Source organism: Curcuma longa, chromosome 1, assembly GCF_044706935.1.
Source record: "Curcuma longa cultivar G26 ecotype Majalengka, Jawa Barat chromosome 1, ITB_CL_G26_1.1, whole genome shotgun sequence".
NCBI classification, from domain to species: domain Eukaryota; kingdom Viridiplantae; phylum Streptophyta; class Magnoliopsida; order Zingiberales; family Zingiberaceae; genus Curcuma; species Curcuma longa.
The window spans coordinates 12,653,956-12,677,882 of NC_133861.1; the positions used below are offsets into that span (position 1 = coordinate 12,653,956).

General features: G+C 40.2%; 4 protein-coding genes and 2 pseudogenes across 10 annotated transcripts; 3 read left to right on the forward strand and 3 right to left on the reverse strand.

Moving 5' to 3' along the window:
• The first annotated feature begins 1,286 nt into the window (after positions 1-1,286).
• LOC141840438 (protein WEAK CHLOROPLAST MOVEMENT UNDER BLUE LIGHT 1-like) lies at positions 1,287-6,152 on the forward strand. 3 transcript variants are annotated; one of them, XM_074728440.1, is made up of 3 exons: positions 1,287-1,565; positions 3,150-3,581; positions 4,185-6,152. In XM_074728440.1, exons 2-3 carry the CDS (start codon positions 3,150-3,152, stop codon positions 6,000-6,002), a joined length of 2,250 nt encoding a protein of 749 aa, XP_074584541.1. In that variant the 5' UTR covers positions 1,287-1,565; the 3' UTR covers positions 6,003-6,152. The 3 variants fall into 3 exon arrangements, with proteins under 3 accessions (XP_074584541.1, XP_074584533.1, XP_074584525.1); XM_074728432.1 differs by lacking the exon at positions 1,287-1,565 and adding an exon at positions 2,082-2,292; XM_074728424.1 differs by lacking the exon at positions 1,287-1,565 and having other exon boundaries at positions 3,027-3,581.
• Positions 6,153-6,496: 344 nt separating this feature from the next.
• On the reverse strand, positions 6,497-9,072 carry LOC141843621 (galactoside 2-alpha-L-fucosyltransferase-like). Its single transcript, XM_074731672.1, has 2 exons — positions 8,702-9,072; positions 6,497-8,036 (listed from the first exon to the last, which is right to left on the reverse strand). Exons 1-2 carry the CDS (start codon positions 8,931-8,933, stop codon positions 6,580-6,582), a joined length of 1,689 nt encoding a protein of 562 aa, XP_074587773.1. The 5' UTR covers positions 8,934-9,072; the 3' UTR covers positions 6,497-6,579.
• Positions 9,073-9,747: 675 nt separating this feature from the next.
• On the forward strand, positions 9,748-14,166 carry LOC141837233 (putative 4-hydroxy-tetrahydrodipicolinate reductase 1, chloroplastic). 3 transcript variants are annotated; one of them, XM_074724688.1, is made up of 10 exons: positions 9,749-9,900; positions 9,983-10,101; positions 10,557-10,764; positions 11,007-11,244; positions 11,629-11,762; positions 11,863-11,937; positions 12,712-12,813; positions 13,579-13,688; positions 13,779-13,866; positions 13,945-14,166. In XM_074724688.1, exons 3-10 carry the CDS (start codon positions 10,585-10,587, stop codon positions 14,011-14,013), a joined length of 996 nt encoding a protein of 331 aa, XP_074580789.1. In that variant the 5' UTR covers positions 9,749-9,900; positions 9,983-10,101; positions 10,557-10,584; the 3' UTR covers positions 14,014-14,166. The 3 variants fall into 3 exon arrangements, with proteins under 3 accessions (XP_074580783.1, XP_074580789.1, XP_074580776.1); XM_074724682.1 differs by having other exon boundaries at positions 9,748-10,101; positions 10,545-10,764; XM_074724675.1 differs by having other exon boundaries at positions 9,749-10,101.
• A 290-nt stretch (positions 14,167-14,456) lies between these two features.
• On the reverse strand, positions 14,457-15,628 carry LOC141844944 (E3 ubiquitin-protein ligase ATL31-like; annotated as a pseudogene).
• Positions 15,629-18,051: 2,423 nt separating this feature from the next.
• On the forward strand, positions 18,052-18,822 carry LOC141812832 (uncharacterized; annotated as a pseudogene).
• Positions 18,823-20,735: 1,913 nt separating this feature from the next.
• Positions 20,736-23,822, reverse strand: LOC141836063 (F-box protein FBW2-like). 3 transcript variants are annotated; one of them, XM_074723472.1, is made up of 3 exons: positions 23,762-23,822; positions 22,374-22,714; positions 20,736-21,582 (listed from the first exon to the last, which is right to left on the reverse strand). In XM_074723472.1, exons 2-3 carry the CDS (start codon positions 22,679-22,681, stop codon positions 20,910-20,912), a joined length of 981 nt encoding a protein of 326 aa, XP_074579573.1. In that variant the 5' UTR covers positions 22,682-22,714; positions 23,762-23,822; the 3' UTR covers positions 20,736-20,909. The 3 variants fall into 3 exon arrangements, with proteins under 3 accessions (XP_074579573.1, XP_074579588.1, XP_074579580.1); XM_074723487.1 differs by lacking the exon at positions 23,762-23,822 and adding an exon at positions 23,720-23,738; XM_074723479.1 differs by lacking the exon at positions 23,762-23,822 and adding an exon at positions 23,501-23,693.
• Between the last annotated feature and the right edge of the window lie 105 nt (positions 23,823-23,927).

The following is a 23,927-nucleotide window of genomic DNA, read 5'->3' on the forward strand; positions in this document are numbered from 1 at the left end:
CGCTGAAATTATCACAATTGTTTTTTGGTTTGAATAATATCAATTGTTTGCGTGCTTCGAGTTGGATTTTAAGGTGCCAAATGTTCTTAATTGTAGTTTTTATGTCACGCAAGTCAAAATGATCTGGTATTCAAGTCATTTGAGCATTATATTTCAACTTTATGACGAGTTTGAGTTTTGGCTGGAGAATCATACTATTTATGAATGTGAACAGTCATTTGAAAATTTAATTAAACTCTAGAGTTCATAGAGTTCCTTGTGATCATTAAAATGACAAAATTACGACACATCACAACATTAATAAGTTGGCCGCAATCGGATTTATGATTTTCCTAGAACAATCATTTTTATTTATAAGATATCTGTATGTTAAGTCAATTAATCTTTATATGTATAGTCTGATCTTATATTGTGCCTCATTGATTACTGTAGAGAGGATATTTTATAGATTCTATTTTTGTTCATTGTAGCAATATTTCTCCGCTGTAGTCATTACTCTGCGGTAGTCAAGTCAAGCCAGCACAATCATGCTATACATCGTATGTTATAATTTTCATATAATAAGTATATTATCAATCTTTATTAAAAAAAAGAGAGAATTTATCATCCTAGCGGTCTCACAGTCGATCCTACGATCATTTATGAAAAAGATAAATTAAGAAATTACAGTTGATCACGATGTATATTATCAATCTTTTTCTGTAAAAAAATGAAATCTGTCATTTTAGCGGTCTCACACGATCGGTCTCATAATCATTTATGAGAAGGTAAATTGAGAAACTGTAGTTGGTCACGATGCAAGAGGGAATTGTTTAGGTTCGTCAGGATTCGAACTTTTGCATTCTTCTGCAACTCTGATGTGTCATAATCAACATCAATCTTAAAACTTATGTACAATGACTTGCACTATTTGATCAATACTAGTAATAAATTTATGAGCAATTTAATTGTGAAAGAAGGCATCCTTCGTAGAAATCTTTATGAATATTTATAAAATTGAGTAAATCCGAATTGATAGATCTGTTATAAAGTGAAAAGCGTATGATAGATTTGTTAAACATTAAACAATGGTCTCGAAAAGAAAATTAATGTTGCAATATCTTAATCAATCTAACTATTTGCCCTTCTCTCGCACTATCATTTTTGCCTCTTCTCGTCGCTGTTGCCGCCGCCGCCGCCGCTTGATCGGTCGACAATAACTCCTGCAGCAATGCAAGCACGAGGCAACACTGTGTCCTTGGGTCTCTCATCTTGGGTTCTATACCATCTCTATCGTCGTTTACTGCCTCCTCCCGAAACCCTCGCGCTATCTAGTCGTCATCCGTTGCCCCTAATAATGGATGCCCTGCGGTGGCCGGACCGAGGACGCGCATTCTCGCACCCGAGATATTTACTGCCGTCGGTTACACCATCTCCTGAAAGCTTGATGTGGTCCTAGATCAGCGATGGCATTCTACAGCTTCAACAGCCGAATCAGTCGAGAAGAAAAGGGTGGCTAATTGTGCCGTATCGGCTAGCCGGCGGATGGGCCAGGCAACCAACTGGTTGAACACACGGATCTAAAGGTGCCTCCTTTACCAATTTTATCTGTTGTTTATAGATATAACAAAGTCTATGATTATTTCATCCAACAATTTGATTTACCCTGATTTTCCAATTCCTATCTTAGAAGAAATGTTTTATGCCCTGATTTAAAAGGAATAAAACCAGGAAATAAGCGTTGTGACGATGCTCTGAGCATCGTCCTTACTCCTTATGCATTTGCATTTTCATCGCACAAAATAATCAAACAGGACAAAAACCGAAGGTAACGCCAAGCATTTCATTTTCCTCGCGTACTACAAACATAATTATCTCATTCTTCGTGTGTGAACCATAACTTTACATTGTTTATTTATTTATTTTTTGAGGTGTTTCCGCTATAAAGATCAAAGAAATCATCAAAATTTTCAGCAGATTTTTTTTGGGGCCTAAGAAAACGATAAACTATTGATGGCCAAGAGAGTAGAGAGAGGATTTGGAACGGATTGGGCAGGGGGCCGACTCGTGACCTCATATGCCATTGTCTAGTATGGCAACCACTTAGCTTATTTGTGATCTCAAAATTTCTGATTGGAAATTGTGGCGCATAAAGAAACATGCAAGACTTTTATTTACAAATTTTTATATTTCGTCTTTCTGTTGATATGTATTCTCTAAAGTTCTAATCCTGCATGTATCTGTAGTTACACAATTGTCAGGGCTGCAACTATATTCGTAGAAGAATTTTCTGTAAAGCTATTTAGTCTTCTGGTAGTGAATAATTGCATGAGATCTTCATGTGTTTGCCTTTTTCTTCTCATTTTCTTCTTTGAATTACCTGTTTGAACTTGGAGTTATGCATCGTTTTGCTTGTTTTGTACATATGAAATTGCTGATGATTATGAATAATGAGTCAGAAATATTCCCATCATTTTTTTTGGAGCTTCGAAAATGGCTCATGGTTTTTCCTCTCTTAAGGACTCTATACTCAGCTATTCTGAGTTAGTTTCAGCTGTCATATCTCAAACCCTATCAATTAGTAAATGCTCATATAATCAGGTTTGTCCCTCAATCTCGTTTTCTTCTTTAATTCTGTGTTTAGTTGATGTTCATGATGTTATTTGCTACTTTATCTGGCTATAATAATTTTTCAGAAACCGTAAGGTTCCTATTCCAGTATATAGTAAAGCACTATATTCTCTATCGTGTAGTAGAAAGTTTAATCCTGTTTGAAGTTCATAATCCAATGAGGTTAAATCAGATTGATGGATGAACATATGCCAAAATGTTGGAAATGTGATAAAACTCTTGATTTCCTATGAACCGATGAGATCAGATTATGTATGATTAGATTACTACTCCTAGTGCATGGTTCCCTGGTTAAATTATGCATTGTCAGGCTTTATGTTATTATGACATTGTGGATTAACTTATAGTTAGGTATTGCAATTTGCAAGAATCCAATATCTCTTCTGAACATTATAAATGATCATGATTAAATTCAAATGAAACAAGGTGCAACCTCAATTAATTGCATTTCAATTTATTTGTTACAGGATTCAGTTATATGCTTGCTCTTATCTTTTCTTACAAAGAAATTAATAAGTAGATACTCAAATTTTCCTCAGATGGAGGAATCAACGTTCATTGAAGAAAGGACAGATCCAGCTAATTCATTTTTCTCAATGGAAGGTTGTAGTCCAGAAGCCATTTCACTCTTTATCATGGGCCAGCAAGATAATGGTAATCAACATGCAATATTAGGAAAGAATGAGAGAACTTCATCTATTACCAATGATCTACACCTAAAAGGAATAAAATTTAATGAGAAAGAGGGTGTTTCATCAGAAGCTCATAATGTTTCAGCAATTCTTACTCTTGATGAATTAAAAGGAGTTGAGGTGCCAAAACCTAGGGATGGAGTATTAAAGAATTTAAAGGAAGATGATATGAAAAGAAGCTTCATTGACACGGCAACACCTTTTGAGTCTGTTAAACAGGCTGTATCCAAATTTGGAGGGACTGTTGATTGGAAAGCTCAAAAGGAACTGATTAAAGAGGTCAGTTCGTTTATCATTTTAGCTATCCTAATCCTCCTGTTTCTTTTATCTCGACTCCAAGTAAACTTTTCCATTTGTGATTATAAAGATGATACTGGAATGCTTGCAATTTGCCCACAAGTAACAGGTTATACTGACCAGAGTAGCTTATTGGCTAGGGTTAGATTAATAGAATCGTTTGCTGTATGATATTTTCAATGATTAATGTTTCTTCTTTTTTGTATATGTATGGTCTACTTAGCCTAATGCTGTGGTGTATTTTGACTTTTGTAGCTAGAAATACAATATGTTTTAGATCTCTAGTCAAACATGGATCAGAAAGCTTGATCAACTATTTCCTCTTACTATTTTCTTCTGATGCTCAAACTGAAATCATTGACCATCGCTAGTAGTACTAAGCATTTTGTTCTACACTATTACGATAAGCCTCAACTTTTGGGTTCTGCAGTTGGTTCTACGCTAGTTTATTATTGTACAAATTTCAAAATTCTGTGGCTTTGAGATGCAATATTTGGTTTTATCTTACCACATTTTCCCTCTATTATGTTGTTGGCAGATTCTAGTAATACATAGGTAACGAATGTATATATTGTTTGTGTGCAGAAGCACAAGCATGCCCAACTTGAACTTAAGAAAGTACATGAAAAAATCCCAGTATACAAAGCACAATGTGAAGTTGCAGAAGCATTTAAAGAACAGGTGCTAAAGGAGCTAGACTCTGCAAAAAGACTCGTGGAAGAGCTTAATCTAGGTTTGGAGAAAGCAGAAGCTCAGGAGGCAGAAACCAAACAAGACTCCGAACTTGCTGATCTACGGCTGAAAGAAATGGAGCGAGGAATTGCTAACAGTGCAAGTTTGGTTGCCAAGACACAACTAGAGGTTGCCAAGGAAAGATCTGCCAGTGCAGTTGCAGAGTTGAAATTGGTAAAAGAGGAGCTAGAATCCACAAAAAGAGAATATGATTCATTAGTTCAGGAAAGGGACATCATAGTAACAAAAGCTGATGATTCTGTTTCTGCATCGAGGGAAATCGAGAAGGCTGTTGAGGACCTGACCCTCGAACTTCTCATGATTAAGGAATATCTTGAGTCTGCTCATTCTGCACATCTTGAAGCAGAAGAACAAAGAATTGCTGCAGCCTTGGCCTTAGATCAAGATAGATTAAACTGGGAAAAGCAGCTGAAGCAAGCTGTAGGAGAATTACAACAGCTTAACGAGCAACTCCTGTTGACACATGATCTTGAATCAAAATTGGACAGAGCTTCTGCATTATTTGTCAGTCTAAAAGATGAATTATCTTCGTACCAAGAAGCACAAAAGGACCTGGGAACCAAAACCACTCGAGAACAGATGCCAGATTATGGGGAAGGAAATATACAGGAGACAGAAACAAACACTCAAGAAACATTAGCCTCAACTACTAAAGAGCTCGAGGAAGTTAGGTCCCATATTGAAAATGCTAAGAATGAAGTCAATTGTTTAAAACTCGCAGTTTCTTCACTCAAGAATGATCTGGAAATGGAGAAAACAACCTTGACCGCCATGAAACAGAGGGAAAATCTTTCATCCATTTCAGTCTCATCACTTGAAGCTGAACTTAACAGGGTACATACTGAACTGGAGCTAATTATGAACAAAGATGAGGATTCCAGAGAAAAGATGGTGGATCTACCCAGTGCACTGCAACAAGCGGCTGAGGAAGCAGATCACGCTAAATTGGTGGCAAATTTGATGCGCAAGGAACTAAAGAAGGCTAAGTATGAAGTGGAGCAAGCCAATGCTGCAGCTAACACGATGGAGAAAAGACTATCCGCAATTATGAAGGAAATTGAAGCATCCAAAGCTTCCGAGAAGTTGGCTAAATCAGCACTCAAAGCATTGGAAGAAAGTGAACGGGCAAACTTGGAATCTGACAACTCGGCAATTGGAGTAACCCTACCAATTGAAGAGTACTATAAACTTAGCAAGCAAACTTATGAAGCCGAGGAGATTGCTTATAGCAGAGTAATTTCTGCTTTTGAACAAATTAAAGCTGCCAAGGAATCTGAGTCAAAGTGTTTAATAAAACTGGAGGAAACAAATAAGATGATTAAGAAGAAGAAAATATTCCAAATAGCTGCAATGGGAAAAGCCAAGATGGCCAATGAAGAAAAACTAGATGCAGAACAGGAGTTGCAAACAATGAGAGCTGAGCTTGAACAACAAAGAAAAGTTAGCAGTGATGCTAGGGGCCTCTCTGATCTAGAAGGCGCAATCAGTGAAGTAGATGCTGCTTATGAAAGTTCATCAGGAAGTCCAAGACACTATATACCACAATCAAATACAACAATTGCCCTACGAAATTCAAAAAGGAGGAGATCCTTTTTACCACGATTGGTAACGTTTTTAACCAGAAAGGAGGTTCAGACGCCGAAGTCATAAAATAGCGTTGATCTTCAAGAGTACTAAATACTCTCAATTTTATATTTATCTCATTATGGCAAAGTTAATTATGCCATCAACAGAGAGCTAATATAGTGAAATAGATGACTGTTTTCTTATCATATTTGGCTTGGAAATAGTTTTCTGTGCGGATTTGTACAAATCGCCTAACATACCATGCATGACCTAACGTAGAGTTTGATTCACTGGACAGACCAAGTCAGGTGCAGGTGCCAGATCCTCAAAGTAGAGTCTCGATCTTTTCCATTTATCTTAGATCAATGTTTTTTTTTTCCTATAAGAACTCGTTTTATATAGGTCTTAGTTGTCTTGGGATCCAATTGGGTTTTCTTAATCTGTTTGTTTGTCAAGATCCATTCAATGGCAACTACGTGGTTTCTTACTTCCAACCAGACATGAATTTGTAGCATTTTGTACTTAAATCATATGGTAGGAGAAAAATAACTCCAACACATAATTAAACAGGAGCTGAGTATTTAAAATTACAAGAATATACCAGATTGTTCACTAAATGATAAATCATGCACTAGTAATTGGTCTTGGGGATGCCCCTTGCCTAATAAAACAATTTTATGCCATGAGGAAAGTCTTCACAGTGCCTCAAATATGGAACTACTGATCCGAGGTTCATTTTCCTTCTTGATTTGCATTCAAAAGATGGAGGGAAGTGAAAGCAAGGTTCCATCGTCAAGGATTGCAGGCAAAGATTGTCCTTATCATGCCTCACCAGCATCCACGGTCTTGTACCACCGAGACCTTGTGCCACATACCCAAAGGTAGAAAATGGAGTAGTGACCAACGAATCGCTGAAGCTCAAAAGATAAATGTCTGCAAGAGCCTTCATGTTGTGATTGAGCTTCTCGGTGTGCTGTCGCTCTTCGTGGCTGGGCTGATAAACGCCAATCACCTCTCCGGTCACCGTTGCATGCTCATAGTACATGTCTCTTAGCCTCTCGAAGTATCCATTGCTCAAACTCGTCACAAGAACAGCTTTTGGCTTCGTTCCAGTGATGTTTGGAAGAGCACTACCTTTTGTATCAAGGCCGGGCAAAAGCTTTTTTGTCAGTGCGCAGTCAATTATATAACTCGAGTGGCTGTTGAAGTCGACATCTCCCAAAATTCTTATCTGGATCCCTAACCTTTCCTTTGCATTTGCTAGATATGCTTCGTAGTACCTTGTTATGTAACCCCAGACTGAGTTGGATGGGTGGAACAGGTATCTTCCCAGGAGATGGAAGACGGCCGTCCTCTCATGGAAGAGTAAGCTTAATTCCTCCTCAAACTTAGGTACGAGGAACAAAGCAGGCACAAAATATTGATTCGACCTCAGCAATATCCAGGGGAAATGTTGAAGCAGTAGCTGAGCATCTTCACAGTAGAACATCTTATCGTAGTCGTCGTTATCGTGAATGAGATGAAGATAGACAAAAGGCGGCAGAGAAAATGAACCTTTGGCAATGCTCATGTGATTGCTGAGTAACTTTTTCTTCAGAACGCTTCCAAATCGGTTTGGATCTTTATCAAAGCTCCAGATCCATCGGATGTTCTTGATAGGGAAATTGGAAGGCAGAGCCCAAGTTGTTTCAGGAAATGGCTCACAGAAGAGACCGTTCATGTCTTCTGAAAGGGACAACAAAAGGACCTTGTTATTGAGGAGAGCGTAGAGGAAAGCTGAGGTGATGCTAATGATCCTGTTGCCTAAGCCATCAGATGGCATCCATATCACATAGTTGCACTCCATCGGCCCCATGCTGCGGCTCGACATCAACTGCTCTATGCTCTTGTTGTAGAGTTCAGTGTTTGGGCCACATTTTTTGTGGAGAGCTTCATAACTCCGTAGCTTCTGTAAGAGATACGGAGAAGGGGTGTGGTTTGATGGCTTCCACAGTCGCGCAGCCTCGAAGCGGCTCCGGCAAGAGGCTTCGTCAAATGCGCTGGAAAGCAGACCAGCAAGTGACTCGTCTACTGGAGGTTCCTCAGTGGAAGAATTGGCAGTGCAACTCGTATTGGAGACTGAACATTTAGCACAGTAAGCAAAAGAAGGAAGTTTAGTTAGGCGAAAGAGAAGAACTATGAAGTTGCATGTAAGAATTGTAAATTTATTTTAAAATCTTGAATTATTTTGAACATTGTTAAGATTATATTAAATAAAATTTTAGATCTCCAACATCTGGCGCAAATAATCATGAATGGTGTCGGCGATGACCGAAGCGACTTCCCTGGCCTGGTGACGAACCGCCACCGTGTCCCTCTCGAAACAGCCGATCCGTGATCACGGCATGGAAACCGAGGCGTGCCCACAGGCCATGTTATCGTGCGTGTCTCACGCAATAGAGGATCCACGAGATCCGCCGATAGCGTCGGTTGTCGAAAAACATCCACATCCCGCTGGGAGTGGAAGGAGAACGATGAACTGAATCGATGATCCAGCTTCATCTCTACGCCTTTGTCCCAGCGATCAAACCCTACTGCTATCTATGCTATAGGCAAATCTTACGCCTCGGAAATGTAAACCATCGATTCCAGGAATAAGAACAAGAATGAACAAGACACTGAAGTTTTTCTAGACAAAATAGTCTAAAAGGCATCAAGGATATGAATCTGCCATAGTGTGGTTCAGAAATCCCATCTAAATCGCATGCAGGTGAAAAGGATTAGAAAGGGAACAAAGGATTTACCTCCTTGCGAGACCTCTGTTGGCCTCGCGAACACCTGATTGAGAGAGAGTCTTCTTTGGGCTCCTGAAAGCACAGTGAGAAGCAGGACGAAGGTGAACAAGGAGAGTACCACCAGCATCTTCGTCTCTCCAAACCAAGCATGCACCTTTGCTCCATTGTTCCCTTGCTCCTTGAGTTCAGGTGGCTCAGCCAGCGCCGGCGGAGCCATTCCCATCTGCTTCGTCATCTCCATTACAGTAGAGAGCCTCCTACTTCAGCAAGACTTAGCTATCTAGCTCCACAATTTAATCTCCCGCTTGGAGTGCAAAATCGATGTCGAAATCATTCACACAACGTTCTTGTGATGGTGGCGTGTTGATTATCGCTCTTGATTGGGAAACAGGAGAGGAGATGCAATTGGTGCCGTCGGTGGGTGGTGGTCAATTCAATCACAATGTTCATAAATGTCTGCATCTGGATCTCCTCGACTTCGGCGGCTATCGTGCCGCTTATGGTAGGGCTGACTCACAATGTAAGACGCTAATCAACAACACCGTTAGATCCATTTTTTATTTTTCTTGAAAGCTCCAATTTCATATTTTATCTATCAAATAAATTAAAAAATAAGATAATTATTTCAATATCATTAATTATTTAAATATTTAACCTTAATTATGTACTATACGAATTTTAAATCTTAATTATTTTTAAAAAAATATCTTATCTTTTATCATCACAATAGAATGGTGCTATATTAAATAGTGATATAAATTTATTTATTTTTATGTAAATTAACTTTTAAGACCTTTTTAACCAGTAGTTTAATTATATACTGAGATAATATACCCAACAATAATGTTTTAGAAAATCTTGATTTTCCACCCAATTAATAATCAAGTTTTATTCCAGATCGATTATATGGAAAACACCTCGTCAAGTTTTCCATTTCCGTGAAGCAGCGGCAAAATCGAAGTCAAGTCGCGTGCTGTGCAAGTGACCGGATTTTGAGGGTAGATTTAGCATTTCATCATTCTCTCAAGGTTCTATCGCAAAATTTCACAAGGGTTTTGTGCTAAAGGAATGGATGCCTGCGGATTTGCTGGACACGGGCACGGCTACGACGGTTCCTCCTCCTTCAGCACCGAACGGCGGACGGCGGACGGCTGAAGGCATCTCCAATCTCCCTCTCGGAGGACAGTAGCACATCATCACCCTCTAGTGTAGGCATATCCCTTCTCCAATCGTTCATCTCACCCAGTCCGCCTCTCCTCTCGACCTTTCGGCTCTCATTCATCCTCTCAGGAAGCATTCGCGACAGAAGGTGACAGCATATATCTACCGTACTCCCGATTCCGGGGTGGCCGCTCGGCTCTCACCACTCTCCAGAAGCATCGGCGACAAGTGACCGAACGCAAAATTAGGCATGGAAGACTTTTCCCAATAAATTAAGTCAATATTTTAGAGATTATTGCTGTGATTTATTCTTCTAAAATATACAACCTGATTTCCCACGTTTCTAGCAGTTCACAGTGGCCTGAATGAATTAATGAGATCCGTAGTTAAATTTAAGGGAGAAAAATTAGTATATTAGCTTAAATATTATACTTGGCAAATTTGTGTTAGATCCAATCTCTCGTTCAATTCTGCTTATAGGTTTCACCTGCTCAAACTACTTAATATGTTCATTTTTATTGTTATTGGTATTATTAATAATTATTGCTTCTCAGGTGATTATTGCAATATATTGAATCTAAATTTTTTACATTATTTTTTTGTATTTTAATTGTCTCAACTCTTGAACTATATTTGTTATGTTGATGAAGTAAATATATCATGTTGAAATATTTTTGATATAATTATGTAGTGCTGCATCTAGGTGAAAAACTAGTTCCAACACTGCGGCAATGAACTCCTTGCTGCCCCCGATGACTTCCACCTACTGTCTAGCAAACACTGGCCACCAGCGCCCGCTTTTAGCTCGACGAACCCGCTGGCAGCTCCCTCCACTAGTTTGTACTGCCATAAGCCATTCACAGCCCACATCCAATGTTGTGGTGAATCCTCGTCGGTCTTTCCCTATTCTGGTATGTGCACAACTCATTTGCTATGTTATATGGTTTTAGAGATTTAAAACTGATCTCTCAGAACTACAACTCAAATGTTCAAGGCTGAAACTTTTAGTATATTAATATGTGGTTCATTAAAAATGTTTTTGAATAAAGGGTGGCCGTGACACTCCTCCAAACTGATAGCTTTATCAATGTACAAATGTTATAGGCTTGAATTTTGACAGGATAGTTTTGCTTAATGAGCGTCATTCGCACAGGTAAATGGATGCACTGGAAAAATGGGGAAAGCAGTTGTAGAGTCTGCACTTTCTGCTGGGCTTCAACTACTTCCTGTGTCATTTAGTAGCATAGAGAAACCTGGTAGAATTATAAAAGTTGGCTCTACTGAGATTCAGATACATGGTCCATCTGAAAGAGAAAGTCTGCTGTCTTCTATCATTCAGGAGCATCCTGACCTTATTGTGGTGGATTATACAGTGCCTGATGCTGTAAATGGTATTGTTTTCCATTTAGCTTTTGTTGTTTAATATGACTTCTTTCGTTGCTAAAATCTCCAAGCCATATTTATGCAGGGAATTGTAAAGACATATGTCTCAACAATATTCAAGATTAACCTAGATTAGGAGCAATACTATGATCTTTGCATCTTGATTAACATGCATAAATCATGCTTCAGTGAAAGTAACATAACTTTACTTTGAATAAACATCGCCTTTGGTAACAAATTTTCAGTAACTTACAGGGGTAGGAAATTTTTGTGGTATTTGTTCTTGGTTTACATTTTGCATGATTCTTTTTTATTTGCTTATGTATCAATTTTTATTTGCATTAGTGAATTAATTTTATCTCAGTATACATACCTGTTTTTGGTTAATGCAGCAAATGCTGATCTTTACTGCAAACTTGGTGTGCCATTTGTAATGGGGACAACTGGCGGAGACAGATATATGTTGTACAAAACAGTTCAAGATGCAAATGTCTATGCAGTTATCTCTCCACAAATGGGGAAACAGGTGTTTGACGAAATCCAACTGAAAAATGCCATTACTATTTTATTTTGCTATAGTCATGAGGGCATCTTGCTTAACTATATCTACTTCTCTTTTTCATTAGGTTGTAGCATTTCTTGCAGCAATGGAAATCATGGCAGATCAGTTTCCTGGAGCATTTTCAGGTTATTCTCTAGAGGTATATGAATATCATTTTTTATAAGTTCTGAAGAGTGCTGAATCAGTTGAAAGTAGATTACACTAGTGGAAATTAGATAGAGATCATTTATATTATTTACTAGCAAAAATCATAAGTTAGTAAATAGGGTTTGTTGAATTGAGGATTTCTACTTTATCATTGTAGCTAGAAATAAAAAAAAGATAACTATAAGCATGTTATTTCAGGGTAGGAATTCTGACCATGTATCATTTTAGCATTTCAGACCGATGCCTATAAATTAGTTTGAAGTCTTGGGAGATTGTTGTCAATGTGTTTTATTTAATTCAATCCAACTAGCTGATCATACTTTCGACCATTTGGATATATATGAGCATCATATGTTAAGAGACGTGGAAGCTTGATTGGTTGATATTTTGTTTCACTGTTAGTTCAGGTCAAGTATAGATTCTTCATTTTGTTGAAATCAACTTACTTGTCTCTTGAAATGGAAGGATTGTTGTTTTAATTATGTGCATCTAACCAATAGGAACTATAAACTTCTGAATTTGTGGACCACAAATCAATTGATTTTAGAATGATTGTGGATTGTAAATGCTGAAAATTTGGTCAACTGTCAACTTTTTAATAGCATCCTTCATAATAGTAAAATTGATCTCCTTTTTATACTCTGTGCTTTTAGTTTTCTTTTTGGAAATGAAATAAATTAAATATGGTTAATATTTATCAGACTGTGTTTGTTTATAGCCACCACGATTATGATAGTGCCCATGACGAGCTTTAAGCATATTTCAGGTGATGGAGTCACATCAAGCTAGCAAATTGGATACTTCAGGCACAGCTAAAGCTGTCATATCATGTTTTCAGAAGCTTGGTGTCAATTTCGATTTGAATCAGGTACTGTTATGGCTAAAAAAATTTATTTGAACCATGTGATTCAAGCTTTGGCTTAAGCATCAGTTACATTCATTTTTCTTTGTTACCTTTCATTTACATTTGAGGGAGAAATTGGTGGTCACATTGAAAAAGCATATTTTTGCAACTGAATTCAGTTTATTTTTCAAATAATTGATATTAGTTAAAGATTTTTAGTTACATTGATTAGAAGGACCTTAGATTTACCTATACCTACTAAAATTACAAATGCCCTGATGCTATATGACGTTGATGACCACTGTTGCACTATGCTAGTTCTCATTTTCAAAAACTAAACACAATGTGATATTATTACCTCTAGTACAATGTCATATGCTGGAGTTTTCATCCCCACAGTAGAGTAGCAGACACATAAAAGGAACGAGAGCAATATACGGTGGTTCAACATAAGCTTAATCCATAGAGAATAATTTGGTCATACTCTCGAATATCATTGTTAATGAAAAACTGGTAAAAATCATAATTTTGTTTCAGCCTCCATCACCGGCCATCACATAGGAAATCCCCCATAAAATCGTAATGAAATCTATGATATGGGGCAGCAGCCAACACCGACACCAAAGCAGTCCAAACAATCCTCTTAAAACTTACAACTTGTAGAACCTTTTTGTTTTTTTTTTTTTGTCATGACCATGAAGAGATGTTCTGCACCAAATTGGATGATAAACTTGTACAACTCTTTTTTGGTTCGCATACTATGTTACTAATGAACCCAACGTGTAACAGATTAAACAGATCAGAGACCCCAAGAAGCAAGTTGAGATGGTGGGTGTCCCTGAAGAGTACCTTGCAGGTCATGCATTCCATTTGTATCATCTCACTTCACCTGACCAAACGTAATGAATCTTTCAATTTCCCACTGAGCTGCTCTCTTATGAACTTCTCCAGTACAATTTTGCATAATATGTATTTGATTTTCCGAACAGTGTTTCTTTTGAGTTCCAGCATAATGTCTGTGGTCGCTCGATCTACGCTGAGGGTTCCATCGATGCTGCTATTTTTCTGCACGAGAAGGTATCATCTTTTTTTTGTTTTTGCATCAATTTTTGCAAATTGAAATAACGTTCAAACCCAAAGGAGTGTTCGATGCAGGTCAAGTCAAAGGCTGAAAAAAGAATATATGACATGATTGACGTCTTGAGAGAGGGAAGCATGCGATAATCATCTTCCATGTATTCGTTTTACTTGAAAACTAGTAGAGGTGATCGAAACAAATTGATTGGAGTGTCCAGAATTGCCTAGATCGACCAGACTAATTGACTCACTCAACTCAATTTATCCAACTGTCACATTTTACTCATTCCAAATCTCGTCTAATTAGTCCGTGGACTTGCGCATATACCTGCTGAAACTTAGATACAAAGAAATTTCTTTTAAAAAAGTCAACTCTTGAAAAGAAATTTGATAAAAAAAGATAACTTTAATATTCATAGTTTTCTGATTTTTTGCATTGAATGCTTAAAAATTTAAAAATATAAATATTTAGGCTAAAATTCCTCAAAAACTTTCCTCAGACGTCATATTTTTAATATCTTAGACGTCACATCTTGGAAATACTTCCCTGCCCGTTGTGTTCTTTTTTTTTTTTATCGAATCTAAATCGATTTAAAGGTTTTTCTTTTATAAAATAAATAACTTATTATGTATGTACATTGCGTATCTATACTTCTATCTAGAGAGATCTTCTAGTTGATGAAGTAATACAAGGAAAAATTGAAAAAACTGGTAAAGTCAACACCAAAGAATAAGAAGAATAGTGCTGCTTCCGCTACTTGTCAAACTTGCGACGGCGGGAAAGAAGTGGAGGAAGACCCGGCGTCAGTAACGGCAGACGACCTACCTCCCAAGGAGTTCTCCCCCTCCTCGTCTCCCCTCCTCCCCGCCCACGCCGGTAGCCTCGCCGAGAGAGACCGCAAGAAGACCGATGGCCACTGGTTCCTATCGGCGATGACGACCCTTTCGACGTCAACACCCTCTTCCACAGCCGTTGGACGGACGGCGGTCGAGTGCCCGGTCGACTGCGACCGCGGTAACCACGTGGTCGGACGCCTCCCGGACGTGGACCTCGCCTCCCGCCTCTGTCTTCCGAGTCGCGCGAGTTCCACCGCCTCCTCTGCTTCGTCCACGACGATCGTCGTGTGAGCCTGCGGCTCGCCGGCGGTCGTCGTCTCAGCTGCCAGCTCAGCAAGGTTCGCGCGGCAGACGGGGCAGCTGACGTGGGAGGCGAGCCAGGCGGTTATACAATCAGCGTGGAACACGTGTCCGCACCCCGGGAGGAGGCGCACCAGCTCCTCGTTGCCCTCGAACTCGCTGAGGCACACCGCGCACTCCAGAGGGACTCCCTTCAGCCCCTTCGCCTCCGTGAACCTCATCCTCGGCAACTTGTCCAGTGCCTCCGTACTCAGCCCCTGTCCCCGCCGGCGTGAAAGGGACCCTCCGCCATCCCTTCTCACGGAGCCGCGGAATAAGCCGCCGGCGAAGTCATCTTCTCCGCTGCACCGGCGGATGTAGATAGCGAAGAAGGCGAGGAAGAAGAAGGTGCTGGCGATGACGACGATGACGATGGCCAACGTCGGGTTGAACCGCCGCCCGTAGTAGTTGTAGTTTCCGTTGCGGTTTTCGGTGGATACTTGAGCCACGGAGCACCGGAGATGGAGGAGGAGCAAGAGAAGAAAGGCCACCATTTTGGTGGCCATGGACAGAGAAGTTGTATCACTGAAGCATGTGGCCGTTGTTAACTTATAACACAACCATCGAATGCCGCGGATGAAGCCATGAAAGTAAAAGATAAAAGTCGCGCGTAGTTATTGATCGCGGTGGACATTTCTATCCACCCACTCGTTTACCTTCCCATTGATTCGAATGCAAAATCTCGATTTGTTGTGATTAGCAATCGGTGACTTATTTGAGTCGACGAATAAAGTCTAAATAAGGGGTGGAACCGGAAGGTTGGTGCATGGATTCGGTTTCGTTATGAATGCGACGTCGTGGAATTTATACGGTTCCAGAAACGCCGGGTTTGACCGGGATGTCCTTGTGTACGATGGGAACTTAAGAATAGTTTTGGGGGTTTGAATATATTTGTTCATGTAATGTTTTCCAATTTGAGTTTGAATTAGATTTTTGACCTTATTTATTAATTCCAAGATCGAATCAAAAGAAACATCCATGTAGTAAATATTCAGTATTATATAGTGGGGACTGTTTTTTTCCCCTTATTTTAGTATTAATGTGCCGATCTGTGTTTTGTTTTAAAAATAATAATAATAATAAAAGTTTGAACAAGACAGGACGATGCCAAGTTGTCTTTTAATTGTGAGTTAAGCCAACGGGAAAAGCGCAGCAAGTGATTCGAAGTACCGTACGTCGTTGCGCAATCAAATCTTTCGTGAGTGAATCGGCCAGCTCAATATCATGATTATTTTTTTAGGAAAAAAAAAACTATGTGAAAGTTGTTTTAATGAAATAAAAGGCAATTATGCATCTCAATTTTCGTAGTGAATTTATCTGATCAGATTTGGTCTTCTATGATAAAGAAATAGTACAAGTGAAGACAAGTGAGGGTTGATTTTGTGAAACCAAATCACTCTGGATGCCAAATTGTCAACCCCGTAATTAGTTCATAGACATCCTCTTCTCTTTGAATTCTGAAACGCTCGGGAGTTATTTTCAATCGAAAGAAAAGTCAGCAAGATCAAGTTTCCGAACCAAAAAGATTGACCAAAAAAAGTAGTTTGTCAATTTAACCAAGCACTTTGCAGATCCCTTTGGCAATTACATCACGTCAATTGCCAATTGGAGCAGCAACTCCCTTGATTGGAGTTCATCACAGATTTGGTCAACGGAAATGCCCGTCGAATCCGTACTGCGCCGTACGAATTTGCGTGTCGGCTGTGATCTTCCGTCGAACTGAAGCAATAAAAATGGAGTCGCCATCCATTGTCAAACTAACCTTCCTTCACGAATTCTTCCTGATCCCCGAATTCGCATCTCAGGATCTTCAGATCAGTATCGGTAGCTGACCGATCGAGCAATGCAGTCGTCCGCCTGCAAAAAGCGAAGAATATCCAATCTCAATCTCAGATGATCACCTTCTTCCATTCCTGAGACTTGTTCCGGTCTGTGCAACTTAAGTTGTTTAATTTCGATATGATCATTTTTCTTGTATCTATAAGCATTGATATCAGTCGGGTTTTCATGATGCTATTAGTTCGAGAAGATCAATTGGATGATGAATAAATTTGAATGATCAGAGCTTATAATTGATTAGAACTAAATATGTGCAGTCGATAGTAATTGAAAGAACATTATTTTGCTATAAAGATGCTGATTGGATTGTGCACGTCATTCGGAAAATCCAAACAAGCTACTCGATCAATGAATGATGTACATAAATATTCAGAATTAACTTCGTCTTTGTACAATCATCACAAGCTAACGGGTGTTGATACCCATCCTTTCGTGATTATCCAACAAATTCAGATCCAAACGTCAACGTGTGTCTCTGCTGTAAAGTCGGCGTATCCAAGTAAATCCTTCGCCGTACAAAAATCTAACAATTTATTTCCATGCTCGCCAGGCAATGATGGGGATCCGCTGGGAGGCGGGGCCAGTGGCACGTGAAGGGACATGGAACGTGCCGCAAAAAGGAATTACGAGGTGGAGCTGCGACTCCGAACGAGGACGAAGACGGGGCCACGTGCACAACTTTTGAGGCGTGAGAAAATAGCTTCCGCTTTCGCGCCACTCCGCCGGCCAATTACTAAACAATTCCAAATATGCTCAGCCCACCCAACCACCTGTTCTATCGTTGGTTTCGTGTGCCGTCCTTGTGAATGATTAATTAATTTTTCTTCAATATTGTTTTTTTTTAACTTTTATTTTAAACGTGTAATCGGTGGGTCAAACAGCAAACAAAAAACGATCGTAATCTGCATGTTAATTGTCGACAAGGAAGGTGTTTTGCGATTGATACAACCGGAGCGCTCCATCTGACTTGACTTGGAATTCGTCGCCCTGACGTGGGCGCCGAGTCCAAGTCCAACCAACAAGGATTTGGACGAGTCAACGTTGTTCTCATCTCCGAAGTGTCCGCGAAACTATTTTGATCGATCCAAGGCACTTTCGCGCCTTCTTCTTTCCCTTTATGTTATAACTTCCCTCTGCTCAGTTGTAGCAGCATCTGATGTTAGAAGAGGGGACTGATTAATTGATTGATTGATGGGGTGGCCGTCGACGAGTGTGGAGGAGGGAGGACGGTGCCGGCGCCACCCGAGGCACCGGCAGGCCACCGGAGTCTGCCCCTACTGCCTCCGGGAGTGCCTCTCCCACCTTTCCGATCACCACTACTCATCTGCCACCGCCTACCTCTCCTCCTCCGCCTCCTCCTCCTCGCCTGGTTCCTCCGACGACGACTCGGATGCCTCTTCCTCGGAGGATTCCTCCCCCCTGCACCGCAATGGCCTGAAGAGTACTGCCATGACCTCCCTTCTTCTCCAGAAAGAGATTAGCGCGGCGCCGGGCGGCCTGACCGAGAACCGGTTCTTGGTTTTCCTCTCCGCCGGCGGAGGGAAGGAGGAGGAGGAAGAAGAGAAAGGGACGGAAAAGGAGGAAATCAAGAAAACGAGGAAGAAAGAGAAGGGTTGGTGGAAGGTGATGAGTGGTCGAACAAGGAGGAGGGCCGTGACGGAGCTAGTTTGATGCATCCACAGACCTTCAAAGAGAAGCATTCAGCCAAGTGGATCTTGTTTGCTTAATTAACTAACAAATGGAACTACTCAACACTCGTTCTTTGTTTCTTTGATTGATTCCTTCAGTGTGCATTTGTTTCGAATTTATCTCTGGAGCTTTTTCTACTCGATCGTTGCGCGTTGTACCCCGAAAGGGTGTATGTGTTTCTGTTTCTTTCTTTCACTCGTACAGAGGATGAGGAATGAAACATTGATGTACATGAAAGACCATTTTCCTATTTGTCTTTGATTTGCTTTGGATTTGTCCTGTGCCTGCCGACCATGCTATAAAAATTGTTGATATCGTCCCATTATTATTCGTTTATTCTAGAAATTGAGATCGATATTGTCGTTGTTAAACTAATATTACATTTAAAATAAATAGCCAATCAAGTTCTACTAATAAAAAATGACTAATTGGAGCATTCAAGCCTTCAATTATAGTGGTTGCTACTCCCAAAAGGTTGCTGAAATCACACACCAACACTGCCATTCTACCAAGTTAGGTTGGATGCAAAGACGAGGTTTCGTATTAATTGCATTGATACTCCCATCTCCAGAGCTTATGCAGTGTGTTTAAGACAAACTCGGGCAAGGATATTAGTTGGATCAGCTGACAAATTCAGATTGAAAAAAGAAAAGCAGAGCATCCTCTCTCCTGGATTTGCTTTGCAATGATTGATCGCCTCGTTGGACCTTTAACAAATTCAATTCGGCCAATTTAATTCTTGCCTGAAGGAGCAGGAATAAACTTTTGTAGCCAAAGAGCAAGAATCCAACATAGGATTGAGCGTAGATTTTGCGGCAGCAACTTGTTTCTTTTTTTAGGTTGAAGACTGTAATTATCCATGAGTTGTTATTCGTTGATAATGAGCCACATTTGGATAAGTTTATCAGCAAGAGCAGTTATTTTGAGGGAACGCAAAGCGGCTCAAATTAAGCCATTGCTCGCCCGATTTTGGATCCATTTGAAATCTCTAAGCTTGCACTTTTATAGTCCCATTAGTGTGGTCCTCTTCGGCAACATCTGACTTGGTACTCTCACCAAATAAAATTAAATAAGCAATAAATTATGATTTGAAAAGGCTCAATATAAATGTCTCGTAAATCACCGGTTATTCGTTTCTTTGACGTATACAGTGCGCTATGTTAGTCCACCTCATTTAACACTTGAGTACGATGGATACTTCTGAAACATAACTGAGTTTATTACGATCCAATAGAGAAGAATACGATAGATCCCACAGGATATTTCTACCCCGTGACGAACACCCGCTAAGCTCACCCAGTACGATTCCTCTGCTATCTGCCTATGAGCGGGGCCCACCCAAGTCATGTCCTATCTGGTGAACAAGACGCATCAATCCCTAATTCCCAAATACTAACAAAGACTAAACAGTATTATTTTTGGCAGAAAAATTAAGAGTACGGTGCAATTTTGATAAATCTGCTTCAGGAGGAGGATGATGATGATTTTTCAAGAATAAACTATGAATGAAATATTGTTTTAAAAGAAATTTTTAACACAAAAATAAGTATGTGGATACATGTATAAAGTGATTCGATAAATGCGAGACTATACCAGACGGCGATCCCACCACGGAAGTCTCGTACGAGTGCAGCAATAATTCAAACAGTAGAAGCATGCAGTGCGAAGGACGACATGCATCGGCGGCACTTTCACTTTTCTTGTAAGAAACTACAGCCGCTGGTCTGATCTACACCTATCTTTCTAGTTTAGAGGATCATACGTTTGGGCCACACAAATCTCACCATCTGCCAGCTTCACTTTTATCCTGCTGCAGTTTACCACAGAGGATTCCCTTGCCATTTAGATGCTCGTGCTATAAAATAGACTGTAGCAAAAGAAAGCGAACTGAAAGCTAGGGCAAGGAGGTGGCTGATAATAATAATAAGAGAAAAAACAGAGGCGACTAGTAACATAGACAAGGATTCTTTAATCAAGCGGCTCAATCGAGATGCCGACTAATGATGCAACTTTGTGGATACTTTCAGAAGGTTGGGCAATGGAGAAGAGCCAAGTTGTTCCTAGATACAGGTGTTTCAGGCTATTTGAACCAGAATCATGCGTGTCAGTACGACAAACTCTTTATCAGATTGCAGAGTTAAAATAAGAGATTCTACATTCACATATTAAACAACAAAAGCTACCTCAGCCTCGGTATGCATCCCATTCAACACCCAAAACAAAGTTACAATGGATTTAAACTTTTTCGTTACATTATCTGACGGACTTTGATGACCAAGAAAAACCCAAGCATTGCAGCAATGATACTAAGTGATTCTCAGAAGCATGGACGATGATGCTTATGGAGATGGAGGCCAATCGAACCCAGTGGCCACGCCGCTAAAGCCACCTCCATAGAATCTCACTTGAAACCCGTCCAATTCAATTCCATTCTCATCCTCCCAAACGACGTCATCATCAAAAGCCTCCTCCTCGTAGCCATCTTCATCGCCATCCATAAACTCCCATGAGTATACAGAAGAATCTGAGTAGGAGTCTGCACAGTCAGACCAAAAATTTTGCTCATAATGGTCGACAATGTTTGGTCCCAGCACCTTGAGACCGGAATGCCTCTCCTTGAGGTACTTCTCATCTAGTTTCACATCCCAACAACCTCTTAGGTCCAAGTACTCAAGATCCCTGCACTTTGAGAGGATTTCTAGGACGGCTTGTGTCGTCAAGGGTTGGTAGGACATTTCCAAGTGGCGCAACTTGGTCATTGTTTTGGCAATGGCATATGCCTCTTCTTCTTGGCAGTTGTAATTTCTGTCAACCTCCAATGGATGCATCGTCCGGCGAAGGACAACTAAGGATCTACAATGTTTACCAAATGCTTCAATCGCACAGGCACCTAGCTTTGAGCAGTAGCTGACATCCAAGTAAGTCAAATTGCACAATCTTGGTGCAACAAGCTCGGCAATGGCATCATTCATTTCACTTCTTGGAAGCTCCAATCTCTGAAGGGAACCAGCACTAGACGGATAGAAGAACAGAAATAATGACGATCAGTCATCAAAACAAAAGTTCACCCAAATCTTTTGGAGGACTTAGTTCTCACCTAAACTCAAATTGACCGACTAACAAGGAATGCATGTGTTATCCTCCAAACAAACAAAGAACAAATGCGCCAGAGAGATGTCATCTAATTTGTAAGTTACAGTGTGGTAATTGGTGAGAGGAATTTTTCAACAAACTAAAAGAAAAAAATCAGTATGAGGGAAGCATATAAAGAGGATTATCCTTTGCAACTCTAGTTGTTACTCATATAGGAAGTTACCATGATGTAGATGGCAAAGACAAATCTAAAATCGACCTTCATTTAAAAAAAACTATGAAATTTCAAAAAGAAAGCGACCAGAAACTCAATGGCAAAATCACTATTGTCACTGGAAACTGTTACCAACACTTCCTCTCCCTGTTACTCTGCATGATGATACAGAGAATACTCCAGATAAAGCACTACTTCATGCGAACTTTTGTCATTTTGTAGTACGAACTTGAGATCAACAGTAATGGCGTCGTATTCATGTGCATTTGTTCATCAACGGTTTATATAATTGAGAGTGATTGTGATAGTGATAGACATACTAATTAAGTCATCATTTCACCAAGCTATCTCCATGCATTAAGCAGATGCATTAAACCTAGAACCGAACTTTTGACAACCACAATGCGAGCCAAGCGAATGTTGATGGATAAAAAATGCTTGAAAGCTATAAAATTCAAGGGTATTAACCAACTCGGATGAGATGAGATCTACATACTGGTCTGCGATTAAGGTGAACATGGATTCTGTATGGAGGCCGGAAACACTGAGCCTGCGGAAGGAGCCACAGCTGCGATCTATGAGCATGTGAAGCATTTTATCGAGTTGCTCTGGTTTGCAGTGCTGGCTCCACTCGTCGATGTCGATTTCCTGCCAGCAGTAGGGGCCCAACACTACCCGCGACCAAGATTTGCAGACCCTAGGAATGACGGTGAGGATCTCTTGGAGAGGGAGGTTGCGGAAGATGAGGGCCAGGGCATCGGGGATGAGCTCCTCCCATGCCCTCGCATCACTCCCTTCAGCCATGTCGTCGGCGCGGGGAGGAATCAACCTACATTCCTGTTCGAGCAACCATATCAACCGGTGAAATGAAAAATCACGATTTAAAGCAGCAAAATCAGACTTTGGCATAAGAGTGCGAGAGTTTGCAAATGAGGTGAAGGTAGATTCACAAGAAATTAGGAGCCAGAAACAAAATCCAGGAAAATTATAAACAAATAAGACAAATGAAGAAATCAACTAACAGATCCAGAGACATTGGAAAGGAACCCTAACACCTCCGTAATGGAATAGAACTGCCCTACTGACGGCGGGAAAAGGAGCAAACTAAGGGGAAAGCAAAGAGCTTGTGTCGAATTGAGCACCTCAAAGTTAAATATATTAAGTTTCAATGTTAACAACAAAATAGGAGAATGGCTTGCAGAAGGGATCTAAGACGCAAAATGAAGAGATTCTGCCCTAGAATGCGCGAAGAACTGATCGTTCCCAACGTATTTTAGAAGGAAAGCTCCTACATTAAAGAAACGTGCTAATGGAACACGCAACCCCAATTTTGGGAAATGCCTGCAACAGCCAGACAAGCAAGCAACAAGACGATATTTTGATCCACGATGAACAACAAATGCAAACAAGAAACGAAAATGGGGCAGAAATCGAGCTTTGCTTGATGAGCGTTCAATCTTCGGTTACCCAAACCAGACCGAAAGAGATCGCCAGCCAAAAAGAGGGAACGCCAAAAGATTGCATCTTTAATCATTTTCATTTGTCTAATTGAGAAAGAAATGGGGAAATCAAGGCCAAGTACGATTGCTGCTTCCGACTCAAGCGAAGAACCTGCCGGCTTACCAATCATGAAAAAAAGATACCATCTTGAGCATTGCAGCCATTCAAGAGAAGAGAAACCCTCGCGGAACCATATTTATCATGGCAAAAAGAAAGAAACACTGGAAATCGCGTTACAGAGGACGGACGGTACCAAACATTAACCACGCAAGAAAAGAAGAATTTTTCGACGAAATCAGATGCTGCGAACAAAAATGAGAGTAGAGAAGAGAGGGAAAACACCCGCGGAGAGAGAAGGTGAGACCAGCCAGGGAAGAAGCTCACACTGAACCCAAGAACGCAGAGAGGAAGTGCAGAAAACTGGCAAAGCCAAAAGTCGGCAAAGTGACTTCAATATTACAGGGGAGAAAACACATCATAATTAAAAAATATATTACATCATAATTAAAAATAGATACTTGAATAGGATTAACTACGAAAACTTCTTACA

Bases quoted from the DNA above. Each gene is read 5' to 3' on its own strand.
- LOC141840438 (XM_074728424.1), top strand. From the start codon at position 3,027: ATGAAACAAGGTGCAACCTCAATTAATTGCATTTCAATTTATTTGTTA. The intron at 3,582-4,184 runs GTCAGTTCGTTT...GTTTGTGTGCAG, and splicing joins AAAAGGAACTGATTAAAGAG to AAGCACAAGCATGCCCAACT.
- LOC141843621 (XM_074731672.1), bottom strand. From the start codon at position 8,933: ATGGAGATGACGAAGCAGATGGGAATGGCTCCGCCGGCGCTGGCTGAG. The intron at 8,037-8,701 runs GTAAATCCTTTG...CTAAATGTTCAG, and splicing joins AACAGAGGTCTCGCAAGGAG to TCTCCAATACGAGTTGCACT.
- LOC141837233 (XM_074724682.1), top strand. From the start codon at position 10,585: ATGAACTCCTTGCTGCCCCCGATGACTTCCACCTACTGTCTAGCAAAC. The intron at 11,763-11,862 runs GTGTTTGACGAA...CTTTTTCATTAG, and splicing joins CTCCACAAATGGGGAAACAG to GTTGTAGCATTTCTTGCAGC. The intron at 13,689-13,778 runs GTAATGAATCTT...TTTTCCGAACAG, and splicing joins CTCACTTCACCTGACCAAAC to TGTTTCTTTTGAGTTCCAGC.
- LOC141836063 (XM_074723472.1), bottom strand. From the start codon at position 22,681: ATGGCTGAAGGGAGTGATGCGAGGGCATGGGAGGAGCTCATCCCCGAT. The intron at 21,583-22,373 runs GTATGTAGATCT...CTATCCGTCTAG, and splicing joins TTCACCTTAATCGCAGACCA to TGCTGGTTCCCTTCAGAGAT.